The 19,116-nt window shown below is 59.5% G+C and overlaps 1 protein-coding gene across 1 annotated transcript in view; it reads left to right on the top strand.

Annotated features, from left to right (window-relative positions):
• LOC103198722 (CLK4 associating serine/arginine rich protein) overlaps nt 1–19,116 on the top strand; it is a 23,636-nt gene that overhangs the window by 1,237 nt on the left and 3,283 nt on the right. Inside the window, exons 2-15 of the mRNA XM_007942915.2 lie at nt 5,696–5,793; nt 6,386–6,487; nt 6,696–6,775; nt 9,607–9,691; nt 10,682–10,830; nt 11,584–11,680; nt 12,575–12,653; nt 12,734–12,807; nt 13,959–14,000; nt 15,722–15,937; nt 16,054–16,341; nt 17,970–18,209; nt 18,536–18,575; nt 18,897–18,957. Coding sequence (XP_007941106.1) covers nt 5,696–5,793; nt 6,386–6,487; nt 6,696–6,775; nt 9,607–9,691; nt 10,682–10,830; nt 11,584–11,680; nt 12,575–12,653; nt 12,734–12,807; nt 13,959–14,000; nt 15,722–15,937; nt 16,054–16,341; nt 17,970–18,209; nt 18,536–18,575; nt 18,897–18,957 — 1,651 coding nt within the window. The remainder of the gene's footprint in view (nt 1–5,695; nt 5,794–6,385; nt 6,488–6,695; nt 6,776–9,606; nt 9,692–10,681; nt 10,831–11,583; nt 11,681–12,574; nt 12,654–12,733; nt 12,808–13,958; nt 14,001–15,721; nt 15,938–16,053; nt 16,342–17,969; nt 18,210–18,535; nt 18,576–18,896; nt 18,958–19,116) is intronic.

Below are 19,116 nucleotides of genomic sequence, written 5' to 3'. Positions count from 1 at the left end.
GCCACCAAAACCTCGTAGGGCTCCTTTCTTGACTGTCATCACTGTTAGCAACCTGTGTGTTTGCTGTTTGTTGTGGCCCCAGAGGACAGAACCAGTGTTAGCAGGAAGGAGGCACGTCTTTGTGACACTCAGAGCAAGGCATGTGTAAGACGGGCCGCCTCTGAAGGTCATCCATTTGCTCACTGCTGTCCTCCCAGGGCCTGGGAGGGCTCAGCCGTTTCTGGGGTTTGGCCTGGCACACAGTACGAGAGCTAGATCATCCCCTGGGCCAGATCACACTGGTCCTCCTGTTTGAATCCTTTGGTGTCTCAGTTGCTTTTGGGGAGCCCAAACTTCATTCCCTGCCCTGGAAGGCTCCTGGGGGTCTGGCCTCTGCCGGCCTCAAAGCTTCGTCCTTGGACAGAGCCACATGCCTATTTCCTATCTCTGCTGCAATGGGGCTTTGTGCCTGTCACGTCCCGCCTCCACCTGTTTAACTCCTTTGCTTGGGAATGAGTTGCTGGGGGTGGTGGTGCTGTCACGTCAGTTTCAACACTCAGGGACCCTGTGTGACAGTGGAGAACTGCCTCATGGGTTTTCTAGGCTGTAATCTTTATGGGAGGAGCCCTGGTGGTGCAGCGGTTGAGTGCTTGGCTCTAACAGAAAGGTCAGTGATTTGAAGCCATCAGCTGCTCCATGGGAGAAAGGTGTGCTAGTGTGACTCTGTAGAGATGACGGCCTGGAAGTCCTGAGGGGCAGTTCTGCTCTGTCCCGTGAGGCTCACCATGGGGACTTTTGTTGTAGTTGTTGTTAATTTAGTCTTCACGGGAGCAGATTGCCACGTCTTTGTCCCGTGGGGCTTCTGGGTGGGTTTGAACCACCATCCTTTCAGTTAGCAGCCGAGTGCTTAACCACTGTGCCACCAGGGCTCCTTGTTCAGGAATGAATAGCTGCCTCTTGCTGAGCACCCGTGATGTGCCCGACCCAGCACCTGCTCCTGCGGGGGGACGTTCCTTCTCGTCCCGGCAGGCCTGAGAGGTGGCAGTGAAGGTCTCTGGGTACCGGGGATGCTGCGGACGGCTGAGCTAGTAGCCTTTCTGTGTTCAGTGCTGGGCTGGGCTCCTGACTTGAGCCTCTGCCTCATCACATTCTCGCTTTCCCCGGGAGGTGGTTCCTGTCACCTCCGTTTCATCAGGGAGGGGCTGAGAGTCACAGCTGCCATGTGGTTACGTGGTAGGAGTCGGCATTCCAACCCTGGCTCCTGACCCTTAACCGCTCCACCCGGGAGCTTATACTGCAGAAATAGAAGGCTCGTACAAAGGGACACGGAAGCAAAATGTTTCAGGCCTTGGTGCTTGGAGTCCCAGGCCCTGGGTTTTAGTTCTAGCCGTTCCACTTGTGTACTGGGGACCTTGGGTGAGCCGCTGTCTCCCGGAGAGTTTAGCTGTGAGTGACAGACCTTATATCTTGGTGTCTCCAACAAGGTAGAAGTTTGTTCCATTTTCACATAAAAGCCCAGAGTCAGGCGTTCTGCTCAGAGACCTAAGCTGCTTCGATTTTGTGGCTCTGCTGCACACAGCTTCTCTGTTCAGAGTTGTCTCAGAGCCTAAGAAGGCTGCTCTGGCTCCAGCCGTCACGTCTCCGTTGCGTTCAGGGAGGAGGAAGCGAAGGGAAAGGGGCAGAGATTCATGCCAGTGATTAAAGAGAGGTTTGTAGACTTTTCCAGTGACCAGAAGGTAGTCTCATGGTCACACACAGTTACAAGGAAGGCTGAGAGGCGTAGACTGTACTTTGGGTGGCCCTGTGCCCAGGACAGAAGGGTCGATGCATCTGAATAGTGGTTGAACCTGCCGTGGACCGCCAGAAGAAAGAACAAGTCAGTTGGTCAGTCTTCAAAGAAGAACAACCAGCATGCGCCTTAGACGGGAGGATAGAGAGACTAGGGCCCACTTCCTCGGGAAAGCCCGGTCACTGGAACAGGACGTGCTGATTGGTGAAGCAGAGGGGTCCCGCAGGAGAGGGAGGCCTAGGTGAGATGGGTGGACGCGGTGGCCACGATCAGGAAGGTGCCAGGGGGTTGGCGGTGTTTTGTTCTGTTCCATACAAGATCACCATGAGTCAGTGAAGGTCAGTGACAGCCGGCACCAGCAGTTATTGCTGAAGAAGCATGCGGTGGTGGACGTTGGCGACAGACAAATAGTGAGCGGCCATGAATGGTGAAGGATTTGGTGAGATCGGGCATGGAAGCCACTTGGTGTCGGCCCGTCCTGGGCAGCTGCTGCTCAGAGGGGATTTGCTCTTGAAGTCGCTGTTGCCGGTGCAGCTGAAATTTGCAGCCAGGTCACTCAATAGGGTAGGGAAAGAAGGCTGGGTTCAGGTCACTCAGGGTGCCTGGGATGCCAGGCTTCCCTCTGGTTGGCAGGGAAGCTCCCAGAGCTTCATTCCCCCTCTAGACAGTGGTGACCACCAGCCCTGTCACCAGATGATGGGGGGAGTAAAGAGCCAGTGTCTGAGGGACGCTCTGGTGCAGGGCTGTACCAGTGGCCATTGTCCCTGCGTGGACGTGACCAGCACTGAGAGCCGGGCTGCCGACTGTGGGCATGGCGGGGCAGTGGCCCGTGGCTGCTTGGAGGAGGGGGTGGGGCCGCTCCTGTGAGTCTCTTCCCCTGATCTGGGGCTGAGGGGGGCAGGAGGGCGGTGGACGAATGTTGAAGAAGCCGAGGTGGAGTGTGGCAGGCTGAATGAGTGTGTCCAGGAGTAGATTTTTCTGTTACTGTTTTGTCCCCGGTCCTGGCCTTCTCCCCCCAGTCTTCACTCCCGTGCTGACCCTGGTTCTGTCATCACTCCTGTCCTTGTCACCTTTCTTTCTCCTTTTAATCAGAATCCCCTGTGATACGAAATTGAGAATGAATCGGGTGTTTCCTTGGCCACTGCCTCCTTCAGGGTCAGACTGGGCTCTCCTAGTTCAGCACTGCCTGCTCTGATCAGTTGTTGTCCTAGAGCAGAGGGACAGGTCTTTCCTGGACTGTGAGCTCCACGAGGACAGGGCCAGTGCTCTCTGTCCCTGTCATGTCCCTAGTACAATCCCTGACACGCAGTCGGTGCTTGCCTAACAGTGGATGAATGAGTGAGTGGTTGAACGACTGATGGATACTTCTGTCTGCCTCTGAGCCTGGAGGCAGGCCAGGCCAGTGGTGCTGAATGGAGCTTGGACTCAGGGCCTTTGGGTTCAAATTCTAGGTCTGCTTGTTAATTGACGTTATCTTGAGCAGTTGGGCCTAACCTCCCAGAGCCTCAGTTTCCTCATCTATGACATGAGGGTAGAAATAGAACCCTCTCCTGTGGTTGGGGAGACTCAGCAGCAGGGGGTTCAGATGGTTAAAGAGCTCGGCCACTAACTGAAGGGTTGGAGGTTTGAGTCAGAAGAAAGGCCTGGCAATCTGCTTTTAAAGCATCACTGGTATCACTGTTAACCACTGGGGGAAGGATCGGTGCGGGAGATCCTGGATGGAGTGGGAGAACAATGTGGAACAAAACTCGTTCGTAAAAAGGACCGGGCTTACTGGTCTGATAGAGATGGATGAAACCCTCACAACTAGGGCCCCTAGTCACCCTTCAGGTCTGGAGTTGAACTCACTCCCATGGCTTCCAAACAAACAGTAGTCAGGCATAGAGGCAGAACATTTATATCAGGTGGATACACACCTTCGAGCAATCGATCGGTGAGAGCAGGAGGGCGGTGTCTGCACAGGGAGACAGCTCTGGGCAGGAGTGCACAGGAAGGAAGGACACTGGGAAGAGGTAACTGTGGGGAGGAAGTGGGGAGAGCGCTGTTACGTTGTGGGGAATTGCAGTCCGTGTCATGAAATAAAACGTGGATGAACTGCTGTCTGGAAAATGAACCTGCTCTGTAAACTTTCACCCAAATCACAATAAAATAATAAAAAGCCACCAGGAACCCACTAGAGCACAGTTTGGCCCTGACACACACAGGCTTGCCATGGGTGGGAATCAACTCGGTAGCATCTGGTTTTCCTGTGGTTGCAGTGTGTGAGTGAGAAAATGTATGTGGCTTGATGTCTGCTCTTAGCAACTGCCTGGAGGATGGAAGCTGTTCTCATCGACTCCTAGTTTTGAGATGTGGAAACCTCGCTGGCAGCAGCCCGTTGGCTCTTGTAGCATCTCCCAGCAGAGCCCTGGCCTCAGGGTCCTCACTCCCAGCCCAGCGTTTTCTCCTATCTGCAGGGCCGACACGGCCCCCGGCTGCCCCTTTCCTGCCAGAGTTGGGACAGCAGTGTCCCTTGAGCTTCGGCGGCTGTAGGACCTGCGCATGTGGCCCGGAGCAGCCTCAGGAGCATGGTGGGATCTTGGCCTTGGACTTGGCCAGGGGCTACCATGAGGCAGAGGGAGCTGGGTATGCTGTGAGGCTGGGACAAGTGCTCAGGGAGGCGGAGGAGGGGGAAGACAGGGAACTGGAGCCCAGCGGCACTGCCCCTGCTGGACCCCGGATGCTGGGCCTTGGGCTTGTCCTGTCCTCCGTTTCTCCAGGGAGGAACTGGGGGACAGCTGCCCAGCCCCTGTCCTGCGCACGAACTGTGGTCACTGTAGCAGTGTCCCCGTCAGTGCCCCGTGCTATTACACAGTGATAGTCCATTGTTTGGTTGCACCACATGTTTGTCCATCATCCCTGGGCGGGTGTTAGGCTGTTCCGACCTTTGACTGCTGTGAGCAGTGGCTGCTGTGAACGTTCGTGTACAAGTGCTCGCGTGAACACCTGACTTAGTCCCTGGGGCACACGCCTAGGAGTGGACTCACTGGGTCGTATGGGAATTCTGGAGTCCAAGTGGCACACGTGGTTAAGCACTGGACTACCAACAAAAAGGTTGGTGGTTCGAACCCACCCAGGGCACCCTGAGCTGATAGTCTGCTTCTGAGAGGTCCCAGCCCTGACAGCCCTCTGGAGCAGTTCTCTGCACACCGGGGTTGCCATGAGTCAAATTACAACGACGTGGCAAGTCTATTTTAACATCTTGAGGGACCTAATTTTCTTATACGAAGCTCTGCTAGCACACTGGTTAAGTGTTCGGCGGTTAACCAAGAAAGCTGAGCTATTTGAACCCGCCAGCTGCTCCGTGGGAGAAAGATGAGGCAGTCTCTCCTTCCATAAAGATTGACAGCCTTGGAAACCTTGTGGGGCAGTTCTACTCTGTCCTCCGGGGCTCTGTGAGTCAGAAACCACTCGACAGCAGCGGGTTTGTATTTGTTGAATTTCCTTATATCCTCAACAATGCTCAGCACTGTCTGTACTTCCGGTGGTAGCCGTCCTGGCCGGCGTGGTGGTGATTTGCATTGCCTTGGTGACGAATGGCATTGAGCATCTTGCGTGTGCTTATTCAGTTTTCATGTCTGTGGGCTGGTCCGGTGGCCCTGGAGTGGGGGTGGGGGTGATACTGTCGGGAGTAAGGGCCTGCAAGTGGTGGCGCAGGTCACCAGAGCAGAGCTCAGAGCCTCTTGCCACCACCATGGTAGGAAGCGGTCCCCTGTCCCCAGGGGCCAGATGTGGCCCCGTTGACACTGCCTTCCTCGATCTGCGTGTGCAGGTGTTTACCTCAGAGAGAGGGCCCGGGTGGACTCTACGGCGGGCCCTGCTGTGCTTGGCTGTGGGGGTGGGGTTTGGAGCCTGTGGTTGTTGGCCTCATCCTGTCTGTCCCTGCAGAAGAAGGACCCGGCCCAGTTCCTGCAGGTGCACGGCCGAGCCTGCAAGGTGCACCTGGATTCTGCAGTTGCCCTGGCCGCCGAGAGCCCTGTTAACATGTAAGACTGCCTTTGGGGAGCAGAGTCACAGCTGTGACCGGGGGCTGGGGGCGGTCAGAAGGGAGCAGGGAGCTGTGCAGTCTGGAGCAGAGACCCTGGGGCTCTGGGGAGACTTGAGGGACTCAGAGTCAGGGAGGATTTACACGTGAAGCTGATGTCACAGAGGCTAAGGAGAGCGACGGGGTTTGGAATGGAGGTCCTGGGTCTCCAATGGTGATTGCAGGCCTTTGAGGTGAAGGGTTGGGGATGGGGCCAGAGGCAGAGAGAGAGAGAGGGAGAGAGAGACGCCTTGAGGTCACTGGGTGGTCACTGGGAGGTCACTGGGACTTGGGTACTCCTACTGAGAAATGGGGCCCTGGTGTTCCCAGGGCCAGCTAAATGGCTGGCCCACTCCAGGTACCAGGAGCCTGAATGGGGTTCAGGGGGGCCGCAACATAAGGGACTGGTCACGAGGAGGTGGAGTGGGGGCCCTGGCGTGGGCTGAGGGCCAGACTCTCAAGCTTGAGGTGGCAGGGAGGGACACAACTGCTTTGTGTCCTGGGGGATGGGGACCCTGAAGCAGCCCCTTGCATCTCTGTCCCCCTCCCCCCAGGATGCCCTGGCAGGGGGACACCAACAACATGATCGACCGCTTCGACGTCCGCGCCCACCTGGACCACATTCCTGACTACACCCCCCCACTGCTCACCACCATGTAAGCTGCCTCCCACCGGCTGTCAGCTGGCTGTCAGGCCCGGCTCCTCATCCCCAGGCCTTTGCCTGCCTGTCACCTTCTTGGGAAGGAGGTGTGAGGAGGGAGGACCCCCCCCCCAGGAGCCTGAGCTGGGCCCCGCCTTCCTCCTGCTGGCGTGGGGTGAGGTCTCCCCGCTGCCTCTGATTTCCCAACCTTGACCTCCCCAAAGCTCTCCGGAGCAGGAATCAGACGAGCGGAAGTGTAACTACGAGCGCTACCGCGGCCTGGTGCAGAACGACTTCGCCGGCAGTGAGTGACGGGCGAGGAGTTGGGCTGGGGGCCCTTGCAGACAGGAAGGGCTCAGGCGAGTTTGGGGAGAAAGTTTATCCAAGCGCTTTCTCCTGAAGGGCCTTGGCTCTGGTTCCAGCCCTGTTGCAGGCCTGTCTCTGGAGCTGGTACCAGAGACATCTGCTCAAGTAGGTCCGTAAGGTCCCTGGTGGTGGCAATGGTTTGCCTTCGGCAGCTAGTCTAGAGGTTAGTGGTTCAAACCCACTCTGCAGCTCCGTGGATGAAAGGCCTGACAAACCGTCCCCATGAAGATTCCAGCTGAGAAAACAATGCAGCGATTTTGCTCTAGATCCGCGGCAGCAGGGTTTCACTGTCTGTCCCCTCAGCCCCCGGGGTCTTTCTCCCTGAGGTCATGGGATAATAGCAGTGGCCCGTTTGTTTCCCGCTCGATGTATCTTCCCTGCCTGCGTGGGTCACAGAGCGTGAGCTCTGAAGAGGACGTTTCTCCTTGAGCGTGTTGTGTATACATCCAGTACCTTAAGCCAAGCCCAGCATCACCCCCCCCCCCATATCATTTCTTGAGTGAGAAGACTTGAGGCTTGGCTGGGTGGTTTGGGCCTGACGGCCCTAGGCTGGGCCAGATGTAACGGTACCCTGGTTACATCTGCCCAACAGGCCTGCAAGGTGGGCGGTCCTCCATCTAGCAGGGAGGCAGTCAGGGCCCGGAGCTGAGGGACGGGGCTCCTCACCCCCACCCCTACCCCCGGACTGAGCCAGCCCCGTGTCCTGTAGCACTGTTGCCTCTTGGTGGAAAGTTCAGAGTCGCCTGTTGAGGATCTGAGACCAGTCCCCCCTCTGTTTCTTGGAGTTGGGTGAGGGGGCTTCTCTGTTGGCCGAGTCCTTCCTCCTGGTTTCTGCCCCATGGGGTGGCCACGTGTATAAAGGCATACAGTCGGCCCTCCTGACGGGCTCGCTGGTTCCACGTTCTTTTGTTTCTAAGACATTTTGTGTCTTTAAAATCCGTTTCCCAAAATTCTCTGTAAACGAGGCCTTGTAATCGAGGAACCTCTTCATTCATGACACGGCTGTTGTTTTTGCCGTTAACCCGAGGCCACATGGGTTCCGGTGGTGGAGCCAGGGTATCCCTTCGTCCTCTTTGGCCCTGCATTCATCTGTGCCCACAAACACATGAGCAGCTGCCTCCTTTGCCATGAGACCAGAAAAACTGGATGGTGGTTGGCTCCGTTATTGAATATTTTGATCAACAATTCTATAGAAGCATCCTGACTAAGGGGGGGGATGTGGAACAGAATTTCAAATTCTCACAGAATCTATCCAGAGTTCTTGGAGCCTTGGAGGCTGGATGAATGCCCAAAATTATTGCCCTGAGATAATCCTTAAACTTTAAACCAAATATAACCCCTGAAGTCTTCTTAAAACCAAGCAGTAGTTTAGCTTGACTAGTCAGGAATGCCTGCCTCGAGCGCCGTGCTGTTTGAAGGTCTGTCTGTGGGATCACACTGACAGCCGCAGCTGGAAGGAGTCCGTGGGAGTCTCAGGGCAGTGAGTTCACGCTCACGGGGGAGGGCGAGAATGGCTGTGTCGAGGGGTGCCGTCCGTGCCACTCATTTGTCCGTGGAGAAGCTGTTAGGGGGTGTATTCTGCTGTGTAGAAGGAGGCCTGCTGGCGCAGTGGTTAAGTGCTTGGCTGCTAGCCTAAAGGTTGGTAGTCTGAACCCGTCAGCTGCCCTTGGGGAGGGAGACGTGGCTGGCTGCTGCCGTAAAGATGACAGCTTTGGAAGCCTTACGGGGCAGTTCTCTGTCCTGGAGGCTCACTGGGAGTTGGAGTTGACTCGACAGGAGCGGGCTTTTTCTACTGTGTCTTGTTTTCAACAGCAACAAAAATGACAAAAAATATTTAACAAAATAAAAACAGGAAGCAGAGTTGGAGAGATTCAGTCCCTTGTCCAAGGTCACATGGTGATTAACTGGCGTAGCCAGGACTGCAGGGGCTCCCGTGTCCCCATCGACACAGTGTCTTTCTTTGGAATCTGTGACTGTCCCCAACTGCACTGGGCTGCATCCACCCCACCACCCTTCCCAGTTCCCCGTGTCCCTGACCTGGTTTGGCCAGCGTGTCCCCACTGAGTTCCCTGTATCAGATCCTCATGCCCCCCCTCCCCCGAGTTCCCCGGGGCTGACCAGCATGTTGTCCTGTCGTCCCCTCCCCCGAGTTCCCTGGGGCTGACCCTTGTCTCCCCCGAGTTCCCAATGTCTGACCTATGTTTCCCCTGAGTTCCCCGACTCTGACCTGCATGTCAGCCCTGTGTGTGAGCCTGTGTCCCTTCCAAGTTCCCAGGTCTGACCTGCGTTACTACTGAGTGCCTGGGTCTGACCTATGTGTCACCTCTGAGTTCCCTGGGTCTGACCTGCATGTCACCCGTGTTCCCTGAGTCTCACCCGCGTATCCCTGAGTTCCCCGGGTCTGACCTGTGTGTCCCCGAGTTCCCCGCGTCTGACCTGTGTGTCCCCGAGTTCCCAGAGTCTGACCCGCGTGTCACCTCTGAGTTCCCTGAGTCTGACCTGCATGTCCCTGAGTTCCCCGGGTCTGACCCGCGTGTCACCTCTGAGTTCCCCGAGTCTGACCTGCATGTCCCTGAGTTCCCTGGGTCTGACCTGCGTGTCCCCGAGTTCCCCGGGTCTGACCCGCGTGTCACCCCTGAGTTCCCTGAGTCTGACCTGCGTGTCCCCGAGTTCCCCGGGTCTGACCCGCGTGTCACCCCTGAGTTCCCTGAGTCTGACCTGCATGTCCCTGAGTTCCCTGGGTCTGACTGCGTGCTTTCACCCCCGCAGTCTCAGAGGAGCAGTGTTTGTACCAGATCTACATCGACGAGCTGTACGGAGGCCTCCAGAGACCCAGTGAGGACGAGAAGAAGAAGTGAGTCGGGGATGGGCCGGCGGGCCTAGGGGAGCGGGAGAGCACCAATCCCTCCTGTCCATTGGGTCTCCCTGGGCTGGGGCCGGGGTTGGTGCCTAGCACTTGCCCCATAACACAAGCTTGGCAGAGGTAGCAGTGGCTGGGAAGCAAGGGTTTGCAGTTCTCCCTGGCGCTGTGAGGCAGCCCTGATCTGAGCCTTGTCTGGGACCCCAGGCGGATTTCTTCTCTGAGCCTCAGTGACCTGTTAGGACAGCCTGCAGTTGTGGGCATGCTGAAGCTTGAGCTAGGCGGTGCTTGTCCCGGTGCCTGGGATGTAGCGAGCTCACACGCAGTGTTACTATGGAGAGGCCCTCTCAGAGCCGTATCCCTTGAGGAGTGACGGGACCGCAGGGCCTTATCTGGGAGCAGCCTCCGGGGATCCCGAGAGCAGCCGGTGAGGCAGTTTGGCTGCTCTGCACCGTGGTCTGAGCGTGGTCAGTGGACTGGCCTTCCCTCTGCCAGGGCTACCAGTGCCTTCTTTGGAGGGTCCTTCCCTGCTGCTCCCGGGGCTTCCTCCTAGTGACCCGGAGCCCTTGCTGATTCCTGACTGGGAACTTTCCAAGGACCCTTGTCTGCTTCCAGGAGGAGGCTAGGCACCGGGCAGCCCTCAGGGATGCTGACTGAGTTAGTTCACCCTGCCCCTGCTCACTGAGCACCACTGGGGGCACACTGTTGCCCAAGAGAACGCCATGGCTCGGTGGTCCAAGGGGAGACAGACCCATCCCCTGACAGTGGTGACTCAGGGCAGCACTTGACTCACTTTGAGGTGGGGCGGTCAAGCAGCACCTGCTGAAGTTGGGGGACTGGAGCTGGGGCCTGGAGGACGAGAGGGAGCTGGTGTGTGGTGGAGCAGAGGTTCTAGGATGAGGGGAGGGCGTGTGCAAGGCCTGGCGGCGGCTGGGCCCAGAAGGAGTGAGGCAGGCCTGCCCTCTGACGGCTCCCCCGTCCCAGGCTGGCAGAGAAGAAGGCTTCCATTGGCTACACCTATGAGGACAGTACGGTGGCTGAGGTGGAGAAGGTGGCGGAAAAGCCGGAGGAGGAGGAGTCACCAGCCGAGGAGGAGAGCAACTCGGACGAAGATGAGGTCATCCCCGACATCGGTGGGGTCCCCTCTCTGCCCTCCCCACCCCCAGTCCCTGGGCATCGTTTTGTGTCTCGTCCCTCACCCTCGTGGGGCACCCCGTGATTATGAGCCCTCTCTCTCTTCCCTGCTGCCAGCGTGCCGGCCTCCTGTCCTGCTCCCCATCTCACTCGCGGTCCCCTCCTGGCCCGTGTCTCTGTCTCCCTGAGGCGCTCTCTCCCGCCTCGTTCGGTTCCCTCACCTGCTTGGGCCGGCTCTGTCTCCCCTCTGTGATTCTCTGGAAAACAAACAGCCACCGATGACCCAGCCCCTCAGCCCCAGCCTTCCGCCTGCTCTGTGCCCCCTCTCGCCTGAACACCCGTCCAGCAACATCAGTCTGTGTCCAGCCTCCTGTCCAGGCCCTCGGCCACTGTCTGCTCCCTGCCCTCTGCCACAGCCCGAGCTTTATGCCAGCGCCACCTCCACTTACTCAGGCTCCTCCCAGGCCCCGCCCCCCTCCTCTGAGTCTGTCCGCCGCCCCCACCTCCCAGCCCCATGTCTCACTCCATCCCTCCCTCCATCCACCTGTCCCCTTTCCCTCCCCTCCATGGTGGTGTGCTCTCTGGGCCAATCCTCACACTGGCCTGGGGCCACCAGACATGCCAGACCAGACCAGTCTCTCCTTGGAGAGGCCTGGAGGCTGGTGGGCCCGTGGCCTCCCTCCTGGGGCACTGTCCGCCCCCTGGCCCCTGCACTGGGCCCTCCTGCCCTGACAGACCTTCTCTTGGTGCAGACGTGGAGGTGGATGTGGATGAGCTGAACCAAGAGCAGGTTGCCGACCTCAACAAGCAGGCGACGACCTACGGGATGGCCGACGGCGACTTCGTCAGGTGAGAGCCCACCTGCACACTGTGGCCCCACCGGGGCCTCCTCCTGCCACTCGGTCACTGAGCACTCATGAGCCTGGTCCTGTACCCAGAGCCACACCCCTCCCCCCCCCGGGCACTAGGGCCCAGGGCCAGGCGCTGTGAGCCCACTTCAACTGTGGGGAAACCAAGGCAACACGCCCATTGGCTGCCAGTCAGCTGCCTGCCCTGTGCCTCCCTCACGCTTGAGGCTCCTGGGCCTGGTGGACAGCGCCCTCTGGTGCAGAGGCCTCATGCTTCTGCTCACACCGCAGCCTCTCCCTGTGCCTGCCCGGCTCAGCACCCGTCCCTCACAAGATCTCACAGAAAGGTCCCAGCCGACCACCGAGCAGTGAATCGGAAAAGAATAGACCCCAGTCTGAGCACAGCCCCCTCTGCAGAGCCCTCCCATGCTCCGTCATTCAGGAAAAGCCAGCACCCTGCCACGGCCCACGAGGCCTCGCCCACGCGGACGCTCTCCCCTCCGACTGCATCTCCTGAACGTGCCAGCCCAGCCCGGCCTTCATGGCCTCCTTACTCCCCAAGTGCTGTGGCCCGTCCCTGCCTCAGGGCCACTCTGCTGGTCACTCCACCTGCCCTGCCCTCCACCACCCTGTGTGAACGGTAGTCTCTGTCTGCCCCCTGCACGCTGCCCCCCCATGCTTGCTTTCTCTCGTCTGTCTGCTCCCCTAGAACGGAAGCTCATGGGGACACGTCCCCAGCACCTAGAACAGCCCCTGGCACACAGTAGGTGCTCGACAAAGTGTCACTGAACGAATGAGAGGCCCCAGGATGGCATGGGCTTCTGCCCCTTCTGCCTCTGACCTCTCACCACCCCTGAACCTGCCCGTCCTCCACTGTGACCTCCCTCCTCCCCAGGATGCTCCGGAAGGACAAGGAGGAAGCAGAGGCCATCAAGCACGCCAAGGCCCTGGAAGAGGAGAAGGCTATGTACTCGGTGAGGGTGGGGCCTGCGGGCCAGGGAGCAGGGCCTCCGGGGGAGGGCATACCCTCACCCCCTGGTGCTCCCCACCCCAGGGCCGTCGTTCCCGGCGCCAACGGAGGGAATTCCGGGAGAAGCGGCTGAGGGGCCGCAAGATCAGCCCGCCCAGGTAGGCTTCTCCCCTGCCGTGACCCACTGGGGCAGTCTGGGGGCCCTCAGGCCTGTGGATAGGGCCAGGGGCTCATGGCCAGGTGGACTTAAGAGATGGACTGGCAGCTCAAGGAGAGGGGCCTGGTGGGGCAGTGGGTGCCCCCAGCAGAGGTTTAGAGGAGGCTGCGGCCTTGAGGGGCACGTGGGCCCCTTCTCATCAGCTGTGCTGCTCGTGAGGCCCTTGGCTGTGTTCCTGGGAGCCATGGGGAGGTGGTGCGTGGCATGGAGCTGTTGCAAGGCTTGCTGAAGAGTCGGGGCCTGGCCCTGGCTTCCCCGTCTGAGCTTCAGTTTCCTCCCTTGGGAAGCCGGGCACGGTGGCCTACCAGGAAGTCCCCCTGCACGGTGGCCTACCAGGAAGTCCCCCTGGAGGGCTTGGGCCAGGTGTGGATGAGGCAGTATGGCTGGTGTCAGGCCTCCGCCACGTCTCACTGTTCTGTGAGGCTTCAGTGGTGCAGGGTCTGGAAATGTTCACTGAGGGTAGTGCTGGTCTCTCCCACTCGGCATCATTGCATAGCAGCGTGGTGGGGGGACAGCACAGGCGCTGGGACCCCACACGGTCCAGATCCCGCCCCTTCCTTTATGAGCTGTGTGATCCAGGGCGGGTGACTTGATCTCTCTGGGCATCGGTTTTCTCAGCTTTGAAGCGACTATTCCTGGTACCCTGTCAGAGGGTTGTCATAGAGAGAGAGCCCTGAAGCGTTCAGTGTCTGGTCACACGTGGGAAGCAGTTAAGGCGTGGCAGCTGTTCGGTGTAAGTGTCGCTGTCATCACTGAGCTGTCGGGACCCCAGTAACTGGGGACGTGGCAGGACAGGAGCGGTTCTTCTGTGTGAGGTCAGGAGCCAGACAGGACTGAGGCCGCCGGAGCCCTTATGGCCGAGGACAGACAGGATGGTCGGGGGCATTGTTTGAGGGCTGCGGCCGAGGTTTGCACTCTGGACAGGTCGGAGGCAGGGTCGGTGGAGGGTGCAAGACAGGACACTGTCACCTGGCTCCAGCCCCTCCTGACTGCCCAGTGCCTGGCCTTGGGCCATCAGGTTGGGAACTGGGCTCAGTTCTGTGCCTACTCAGACCTCAAGCCCCACTTGTCCCCACCCCATTCTCTCCATAGCTATGCCCGTCGAGACAGCCCCACCTACGACCCCTATAAGCGGTGAGTCCTGGGGCCCCAGGGAGATGCGGGGCCTGGGATTCGGGGCTGTGGGTTGGGAGAAGGAGCAGGGGGCACCCCATAGGCCGTCCTGAGGTGGCAGACTGGCAGCGTTCCAAGGTCTCTTAGTACTTGGTGTGCTTTGGATCTGAATCAGTTTTCTGTTTTCCAGATTGTTAGTCCAATTGTTTTTTTCCTTTAAATTTGAGCCTTTGTTATTTTCCTGATTTTAAATGTAGTTGTGGCTTTTTTGAAAATTACCAAACGTGGCTGTTACCTGTGACTTAGAAATCAGAGGTTTCTGGAAACCTTAATCCCAGAAATAACCAGTGAGAAATGAGAGGTAGAGCTGCCTGGAGATGAAGGTGGGCGGTGGTGAGGGTGGGAGCTCTGATGGCAGACAGACCCAGCCCCTCATCCAGGCTCCGCAGCCTTGGGAACGGGCTGCACCACTCTGAACTCCAGCAGTGCTCTCTTCAGAACTGAGAGGGAGGTGGCATCTGCCTGGGAGCTCTGGTGGTGCAGTGCCTAAGGCATTTGACTGCTAACCAGAAGGCTGGCGGTTCAAACCCACCAGCCACTTCTTGGAAGGAAGATTGGACAATCTACCTCCCTAGTGATACCACCTCAGAAACCCAAGGAGGGGTCTCTATGAGTCGGATCCGACTCGACAGCAGTGAGTTTTTTTTTTCAGTTTGGCATCTGCCTAGTAATTCTGTTGTACAGAAGGTTGCTGTGAGTCGGAGACGACTTGATGGCATGTAACGGCAACAACAGTAGGCCGTTGTGTAGTTGAGGTAGAACTCGCACGCTTCTCCGAGGTTGTCTGGTATAGGTGAGAACAGGTAGTGATGCTAAGTCATTTTTTTTTATTTCATAAAAATGGAACTTTCCTACCCTTGATATGTTATAATTCGTTTTTCTGCCCCAGTTGATATATGGGAAGTCCCTGGGTGGTATAAATGGTTAAGGTGCTCATTTGCAGTTCAGAGTCCCCCCAGGGCTTCTCAGAAGAAGTGCCTGACAATCCATTTCCAAAAAATCAGCCCCTGAAAACCCTGTGGGCTGTGAGCGTACCGCGGAGATACCGCAGGTTCGGTTCCGGGCAACCACGATAAAGCAGATTACCTCGAGAGAGCAAGTCCTGTGCACGTTTCGGTTTCCGGTCCATACAGAAGCTAGGTTGCCGCTGAATTGTCATCTGTTGAGTGTGCAACAACATGATGAAATAGTTTGAATATTGTGGGAAATGACCAAAGTGTGACAGGAAGTGAGCACACACTGTTGGAAGAAATGGCACCAGACTTGGTTGACGCAGGGTTGCCGTGACCCTCGATTTGTAAAACACAAAAGTATCTGCAGAGTGCAGTGAGCAAGATGTGTCCACACAGTCTTTCCCACGTGGGGTCCTCATGAGTCAGAACCAACTTGACAGCCCCTTCCTGGTTGACACGCAGGGAAGCGCCACGTTTAAACGTGGACCTTCTCATGTTTCTCACGGCCGCGTCTGGTCCGTCATTGGCCTTCCCGGCTGCTTTTGGAAGGATGTCACCACAGGATCCTTGTGCAGCGCTAGCGTCCCTGTGCCTTCAGGATGGTCCCGCGGTGTCCGGTGTCACTCTGGGGCCCCCGTGGCTGGGGTGTGCTGCTCTGCAGGGGGCTTGGTTATCTGGTGGGTGGACCTCTGGAGCCCGGTCAGTGAGCCCCGGTCCCCTGCTCTGTAGGTCGCCCTCGGAGTCCAGCTCGGAGTCCCACTCCCGCTCCCGCTCCCCGACCCCAGGCCGTGAGGAGAAGATCACGTTCATTACCAGCTTTGGGGGCAGCGATGAGGAGGCAGCCGCGGCTGCAGCTGCAGCAGCTGCATCAGGGACCGCCGCAGGGAAGCCCCCCGCACCCCCCCAGCCCGGCGGCCCCACACCGGGACGTAATGCCAGCGCCCGGTCGGTAACGCTCACGCCGCCCGCCCTACGCCCCAGCCACCATGGGGGGGGACTTGGGGCAGTGGGGGGCCTCGTCCCAGAGCCGAGCTGACCGACCCCCCGTGCCCCGCCTGCAGCCGCCGCTCTTCCTCCTCCTCCTCCTCTTCGGCCTCAAGGACCTCCAGCTCCCGCTCCAGCTCCCGCTCCAGCTCCCGCTCCCGCCGTGGGGGCGGGGGCTACTACCGCTCCGGCCGCCACGGCCGCTCCCGCTCGCGCTCCTGGTCCCGCTCCCGGTCCCGCTCCCGGCGCTACTCACGCTCCCGCAGCCGCGGCCGGCGCCACTCAGGCGGGGGCTCCCGGGACGGCCACCGCTACTCCCGCTCTCCTGCCCGGCGCGGTGGCTACGGGCCCCGGCGCAGAAGCAGGTGGGTGTGCGGGGTGGGCTCCGATCTCAGGCACCATGCTCTGAAGTAGGGAACATGGCTGTCATACTCGAGACCCCCCCGGTGACGTGCAGGGCAGGCCACCGCTCTTCTTAGGGGCTTAGGTTTGAAAGTGGGGCTAGGCCCACTCCACTCAGGGAGCCCCGGGCTCTTTCCTGAGCCCATGGCTGGGAAAGACCAAGCATCTCATTTTTGGGGCCTTGGATTCTGAGAAGGGAGGTTGGCTGCTTCCCATTATTGGGGGTCCCAGGCCGAGGGCCTGAAGATGTGTTGTTGCTCTGTAGTCTGCTGTGAGGGACTGGCCCTGGGCAGGGAAAGGTCAATAGGGGGTGCCTCTGTGGGTGATGGGCAGCCCTTCAGGGAGCAGGCCTGGCAGCTGCATGGAAAAGAGAGGCTGAGGGATGGAGCCCCCGTTCCCCATGGGGAGGTGGAGAACACGGGCCGACGGCCTGGGTGGGCACTCGGCCTGGTCTCTCCATCTGTGGGGCGGTGACAGGAGCACCCTGTGTGTTGATACACTTGCACGCATGCCCCTTTGGAGCTCTGCAGCCAGGTTGGCTGTAATCTTTATGGAAACTGCTCAGGTATGGGTCTTCTGCGGTGTGACTGGGCAGGTTCAAATAGGCAACCTTGGGTTACTAGCGAGTACAGGCCATTGGCAGCACCCAGGGACCAGCTGCATGGAGTCGTATGGGCCCAGTGGACCCACGGGACGCACTGAGGCAGCCGAGCACTGGCTGAGCGCTCCTGTGGTTGACAGCACTGGCCTGAATGTGGTTGGCGTGGGTTGCAGTGTCAGCTAGCTGGACCAGGACAGTGAAGGGCCAGGACGTACCTGGTGACCTGGGGAGCACGCGTGTCCCATCTGAAGTGCCCAGTGTGGCCCCCTCTTCCACTTTCTTCAGAGAAATTAGAAGTCTGGGTTTTCTAAGAGCAGCTTTTGTTTTCTCAACAAATCTTCATTTTGTCAGAACCCAGGGGAGCCAAACAGTCAGAGTGGGGCCTGGACTTGGCTGCCAGGCCATTCCCCTGTAGCCTGGCCCTGGGGGATGATGGGAGAGGTAGAGGAGGAGGTGGGGCATGGCTGGGGCCAAAGGCAGCCTGAGGGTGGGGAGCCCTCCAGCGTCTGAGCAGTGGAGGGTGGGGTGCACCCGCCCCGGCTGGGTGTTATGGTTCTGTGCTGGAGACGTGGGGTGGCGGGTGATGGGAAGAGAGATCCTTTGGGGTGGAGACCCTGGACAAAATGAGGTGGGTGAGGTGCAGACGTGCCCCTGGGGCACAGCCTGTGCCGGGAGCTGGGCTTAGCGCATAAAGAGGCAGCAGACCCTCTGAGCCCCTCCCCTCTCCCCGAGTCTACCTTCCGGAGAGGCTGGCGGTTGAGTGAGTGGTGAAGTCAGGTCGTGACAACAGGCAGGAGGAGGTGGCCATTGTGGGCTGCTGGGGTCCATGCAGATCCTGGAGGGAACCTTCCGGCCTTCCTGGGAGAGAGGAGCAGGAGAGACGCCGGGGGCTGGCACACCCAGGCCGCACGGGGCTTCCCGGCCACTGGGAGGGGTGCGAATGGCGTCCCCTAAGCCTCACTACCCTCTCCTGCCCTGCCGTGTGCCCAGGAGCCGCTCCCGGTCAGGGGACCGGTACAGGCGGGGCCCCCGGGGCCCCCGGCACCACAGCAGCAGTCGCAGCCGCAGCAGCTGGTCCCTGAGCCCATCCCGCAGCCGCAGCCTGACCCGGAGTCACAGCCGCAGCCGCAGCCGCAGCCGCAGCCACAGCCACAGTCATTCACCATCGCCCCCGAGGGAGAAGCTGGCCAGGCCGGCAGCGTCCCCTGCCGTGGGCGAGAAGCTGAAAAAGTGAGCAGGCGGGGTCTGGGCGTGTGGGTGCTGTCAGCCTCAGATTGGGGTGGGTACATGACCTTCCATTTGAAGGGAAATGGCTGGTCCGAGGTCTAGGGGTTTGGCCCTGCCCTGGGGAGTCTGGAGGGGGATATACAGCCCTACCCTGGGAGGTCTGGGAGGGGTCATGGCTCTGACCTTGGGGATCTTGGGGGACACAGCCCTGCCCTGGGGGGTCTGGGGAGCCATGGCCCTGCTCTCAGGGGTCTGGGGGAACTCGGCCCCGACTTGGGGGTTCTGCGGGCCATGACCCTGACCATCTCTCTGCTCCTCTCACCCCACAGGACTGAGCCGGCCGCTGGTAAAGAGACAGGAGCTGCCAAAGTCAGTAAGAATTTAGAACTCGCCCGTCTAACTCCCGTCAGCAGCAGTGCCCGAGTGCTGGGCCCGGTGGGCCTGCAGGGGGCCCGGGTGGGCTGGGAGATCCTGCCCCAGGGGTGGGAGGAGCTGGCGGGGTCTGCCCCCTGTGAAACTGGCCCCCTCTTCTCCTGACCCTGCGACTGTCCCCGAGCATCCCAGACCCTTGTGGCAGGTGTGCACAGCCTGCCCCTCCCATATCCCACACAAGTCCCTGGCTCTTGGCTGAGGTGGGCAGTGGAAGCTCTAGGACACCCACCCCCCTCTGTCTCTTCTCCCCTCCCCCAGCCCAAGCTGACGCCGCAGGAGAAGCTGAAGCTAAGGATGCAGAAGGCCCTGAACAGGCAGTGTGCGTCCGCTGCCCCTGCTGGCCCGCTCCACACACGCCCACCCGCCCTGCCTGCCCCTGCCGGCCAGCTCGGCACAAGCCCACCCGCCCCCGCCCGCCCGTGCTGGCCTACTCCGCACACATCCACCCGCCCTGCCTGCCCCTGCCGGCCGCTCCGCA

Source organism: Orycteropus afer, unplaced genomic scaffold (genome assembly GCF_000298275.1).
Source record: "Orycteropus afer afer isolate SDZICR_OR568_19922 unplaced genomic scaffold, OryAfe1.0 scaffold00099, whole genome shotgun sequence".
Taxonomy (NCBI): Eukaryota; Metazoa; Chordata; class Mammalia; order Tubulidentata; family Orycteropodidae; genus Orycteropus; species Orycteropus afer.
The sequence above is the reverse complement of the archived record's forward strand: the minus strand, read 5'-3'. Positions and strand labels throughout refer to the sequence as shown.